General features: G+C 34.3%; 2 protein-coding genes across 2 annotated transcripts; one reads left to right on the forward strand and one right to left on the reverse strand.

The window, feature by feature from the left end:
* The first annotated feature begins 996 nt into the window (after positions 1-996).
* Positions 997-3009, forward strand: LOC105315507 (G2/M phase-specific E3 ubiquitin-protein ligase-like). Its single transcript, XM_020006448.1, has 7 exons — positions 997-1271; positions 1333-1424; positions 1471-1563; positions 1611-2088; positions 2139-2276; positions 2330-2570; positions 2630-3009. Exons 1-7 carry the CDS (start codon positions 1053-1055, stop codon positions 2893-2895), a joined length of 1527 nt encoding a protein of 508 aa, XP_019862007.1. The 5' UTR covers positions 997-1052; the 3' UTR covers positions 2896-3009.
* Positions 3010-3236: 227 nt separating this feature from the next.
* On the reverse strand, positions 3237-4510 carry LOC109590546 (uncharacterized). Its single transcript, XM_020006446.1, has 2 exons — positions 4481-4510; positions 3237-4424 (listed from the first exon to the last, which is right to left on the reverse strand). The coding sequence occupies exons 1-2, from the start codon at positions 4489-4491 to the stop codon at positions 3287-3289; spliced, it is 1149 nt and encodes a 382-aa protein (XP_019862005.1). The 5' UTR covers positions 4492-4510; the 3' UTR covers positions 3237-3286.
* Positions 4511-4516: the final 6 nt, after the last annotated feature.

Below are 4516 nucleotides of genomic sequence, written 5' to 3' on the forward strand. Positions count from 1 at the left end.
ATTGATTTAAGCTAAATGCACGGACATTTAGGTTAATATTTATAAAAGTACAGACATTTAGGTAAATATCCATTGATTTAAGCTAAATACACGGACATTTAGGTAAAAGTACAGACATTTAGGTAAATATCCATTGATTTAAGCTAAATGCACAAACATTTAAGTAAAAGTACAGACATTTAGGTAAATATCCATTGATTTAAGCTAAATGCACAAACATTTAGGTAAAAGTACAGACAATTAGGTAAATATCCATTGATTTAAGCTAAATGCACGGACATTTAGGTTAATATTTATAAAAGTACAGACATTTAGGTAAATATCCATTGATTTAAGCTAAATGGGCGAACATTTTAGGTTATTATTCATAAAAGTACAGACATTTAGGTAAATATCCAGTGACATAGTTAAAATAATGCAGAGACATCATGCATATCCACCACTTTAATAATTAAGTGGGCGCGGGCGGGCATTGCAGACTGCCACACCCACTCCTTCTAAAACAGCATGGCAACTAGAGACGAAAACTTCACTAATTTACAGACAGCCTTGGTGTCGGCAGTAACTAATGTCTTTGCAAATTTAAGAGCTGATTCTAGTTCAGCTGGAGCTGCTCAAGCTGGCTCATCGCGACCACGACCATCTGATGACAGTGATGATAACGATTTTCTTCCTTTACCGAAATTTAGACGGTTAGTCCAGACCAGACTGTAAACCAAGTTTAACAGACTACCCGTTTTATAAACAATTAACACATTGTTATATAAAAAATAATTACATAATGCAAACAATGTGTTATATAAACTGTTAATTACTCTGCCTTCAATTTTTTTGTCTCATTATTTAGACAATTACCATCAGTTAGCAAAAGGGCTCAGAAGGTATCACGTGGCCAATCAGGGAAGAAAAGACTCATAACGTACGAAAGGGACATAATTTTATTACCTTCATCATATGGAAAGGATGTCACGGGTAAAATTGCTATACCTAGAGGAGAGAGGGATTCACTAGGTGCCAAGTCACTAATTGGCAAAATTACACTTGACTCATCAATGAGTCAGGAAGCAATATTTGACGAAATCCGTGATGTATTCAAAAAGCCAATGAGAAATAACAGCAATTTCAAGTTTATTATTCTGCAGCCTACTGGTGGGGGTAGCAAGTCACTAACAATACCAGCTTTGTCAGAGTCTTTTGTTTGGACGGCTGCGTCTCTTGCTGGCAAAAATGCAAAATGTCCCATTTATCTGTTAGCTGATGAAGAATTAAAAGTAAATTTCTTGTCATCATTAACTTAATCATCTATTTAAATGTATTACATTTTCTCAAAAGGATGATACGCCTAGGCCAAAGGTAAAGCCTGATGATTCTCCCATTTATATTAGTGCGGATCCATCACCACCAGCACCTAATAATTATTATAGGTTAGTATCAATTGATAGAATAGCCATATTTTTTTGCTCTTTACAGTTCTTTTGTTGACTTGGTTGATGAAGAGTCGGACAATAGCCAGTTGCCTTCTCCAGTGCAGCCTCAATTTAGCCCACTAACTCCAACTGAAAGGTATTTTGTGTTTATAGTTTTTGTTTTTTTACCATACATTTACTCAGTCAAGGCCCCTCACTTGAAGTTTTACTACGTAGTCATCAGTCAAACGTTATCAAGTATGATCAATTTCATCGAATCACAGTCCATAGGAGTCATATTTTTTCCGATGCTCTTACTGCAATGAGGAAAGGCTTTGACAAGTCATCGAATTTAAGAATCACTTTCATAGGTGAACCTGCTGTAGATGCAGGAGGGCCTCTACGTGAGTTTTTCCGTTTAGTAATGAAAGACGCTGTTAGTAATAACTCGCTCTTTCAAGGCCCCGAAGATTCGCGTTCACCTGCACATAATGTGATTGAGTTAAAGAAGAGTACATATAAGTTTCTGGGAGAAATTTTTGCCCTTTCTATTGTACATGGAGGCCCTGGCCCTCAGTGTCTGTCACACCCAGTAGCTAACTACTTAACATATGGTATTCATAAGATTAATGGCACAATAGAAGATATATTGGATTATGCCACACGAGAGAAGACTAGAAAGGTAATTTTATTTTCTCTTTTTGAATTCATGTTGTATGTATGCATTTACAGTTGGCTAAAGCTAGTGACAGCGAATTTCGGGAATTAATAAAGACAGACGAGTATGATTTTATATATGATTGTGGCATTAATGTGTCAACTGTTACAAGAGAGGAAATTATTGACAGAATCATTTCTCATTATACTATTGTAAAGTATTCTTAACTTATAGTATATTTATTACTATTATTTCACAATTTTAGATGGTTATTAAGGCAGAATTGGATGAGATAAAAGCTGGACTAGACACATTAGGAATCTTAGCTTTACTTCAGAATTATCCTGTTAAAATGAGAGCACTGTTCATTGCCTACCAATACCAGCTTACTTGTGATATTATGCAAGATATTTTTCGCATCAGTTTCTCTATTAAAGGTTCTAATGACAGAGAGAAGGAAGAAGAGGTAGCCCTCTTCTGGGTGAATTTGTTGCAAGATGTACAAAGTAAGTATTTTCAGTCCATTTTTACCTTCAGTTCATTTTTACTTTACTGTTTTGTATAGATGGCATTGGATTAGTGAAAACTGAAGAGACTGAATTTTCTATCTCTTTAGGTGACATATTGGCATTTGCAACTGGGGCAAGCACAGTACCACCAATTGGCTTTTGCCCTCAACCGTCCATTCTGTTCCACAAGCGGTCTAAATACCCTGAAGCAAACACTTGTTCTAATATTTTGAGGTTGTCATTGTTAAGCGAATCGTATGAAGAGTTTAAAGAATTATTTTGTTTTTCTATAGCAAATGCAATTGGATTTGGTAAAGTTTGATTCCTTTTGTTTTCTTTACTTATTATCCTTAATCACTTTGTCTCATATTATTCAATGTTATTCTCATGTTATTCAATACATATACATTTATCTTATTCATTTCTAAATAGCAGTTTTGTCTCATTTTATTCAATTATATTTTAAAAATTATTTTGCTCTCAGTTATGAACAAAAATTACAATTTTATTTCTTACATTAATTTTAATACATTAAAATCACTAATGGTAATTAGTTATGAACACAAATTACAATTTTGTTTCTTACATTTAATACATTAAATTGGTAAAGTCATCACTAATGGTAATTAGTTATGAACGAAAATTACAATTTTGTTTCTTACATTTAATACATTAAAATTATTGATAAAGTTATTGTCACTAATGGTAATTAGTTATGAACACAAATTACAGTTGGCAACTAAGTGGCTTGCCACGATGTTTGCTACCTGAATATATTTTGATGCTGCTTCATCTATAGATCGTAAATTATGTGTTACAGCTTGAAGTGTTACTTTGAGGGTGTTGCAAGGTTGAAATTTGTCAAAAGAAACTGTCACAGAGTTAGTGGAGGAAGGTATTTGTATCCTATTACTCACTGTAGCAGTTGGCTGAGAGTAATCTTGACTAAGCAGTCCTTGACATAATAGCTGATTTGGCGTATTGTTGTGCTCTGTTGAAATTGGATGATTATTCCAGCTCTCTCTAAATTCCTCTAAAGTTTTATTTATTAATGGTAAATACACCCAATGTAAACAAAAAACATCTAAATCATTAGTGGGATTAAGTTTCCCATCTTCTTCTAATTCTTGAAATGCTGAAATAAAGAGTGAACTCACAGATCTAGTAACATCTCTCCATAAACGCTCTATTCTTTCATTATGAACAGAGGACCCTGTTATGACAGAAGAAGGTGTAGAATGATAATTTATCATGCAACGCCAAATCTCTGAATTTTCTCCTCCACAATCAGTTCGTATCTTAGATGGAACATTATATGATTGAGTAGCTTTAGTAAAAGAATCAAGTACTGTGGAAGCCCTGTTATTATCGGAGCATTTTAGAAAAACTATTGTTCTTGTAAAACCATCTATTCCTCCATGTATTACTAAATGCCAATGAATCATTTTATGATTACCATCGATGTGCCACACAGCATTTGGACCACTTGCATGGTACCTTCTTCGTCTAATAATAGTACTACGTCTTAGAGCTGTGTTGATAGGATCGACTCTATGAATTGATGCACGAAGACGATGTCTTGGTACTCTTATACCATAGCTACTCAAATGGCCTAACATCAATCGTTCTCCATCATTGGGATGTGTCTCCTTAATGGTGTAAATCAACCGATCAAGATTCTGATCAGTGATATCAGAATAAGTAATTGCTGTTGCCAAACCCACTTCTTGTAGCCTTCTGTACAGTGTTGATCGACTTACACATAAAATGGAGGCTATTTTTTCCCATGTAAATCGTAGACTTCTCAGAAACTCTACATCATCAATGTCAATTTCTAATCGTTTTCTTCCACTAAATAAATGATAATAAAGAATCATGGCAACTGGTACAACTATTATATCACCTACCTATTGGCCATCTTTGCACATGCCCTTGATATATAT

The sequence above is a fragment of the Amphimedon queenslandica genome, unplaced genomic scaffold, assembly GCF_000090795.2.
Source record: "Amphimedon queenslandica unplaced genomic scaffold, v1.1 AMPQUscaffold_9872_Cont17899, whole genome shotgun sequence".
NCBI classification, from domain to species: domain Eukaryota; kingdom Metazoa; phylum Porifera; class Demospongiae; order Haplosclerida; family Niphatidae; genus Amphimedon; species Amphimedon queenslandica.

Coding starts and splice junctions, on each gene's coding strand:
- LOC105315507 (XM_020006448.1), top strand. CDS start 1,053: ATGAGTCAGGAAGCAATATTTGACGAAATCCGTGATGTATTCAAAAAG. Junction 1,272..1,332: donor TAGCTGATGAAGAATTAAAA/GTAAATTTCTTG, acceptor TTTTCTCAAAAG/GATGATACGCCTAGGCCAAA. Junction 1,564..1,610: donor CCACTAACTCCAACTGAAAG/GTATTTTGTGTT, acceptor ACATTTACTCAG/TCAAGGCCCCTCACTTGAAG.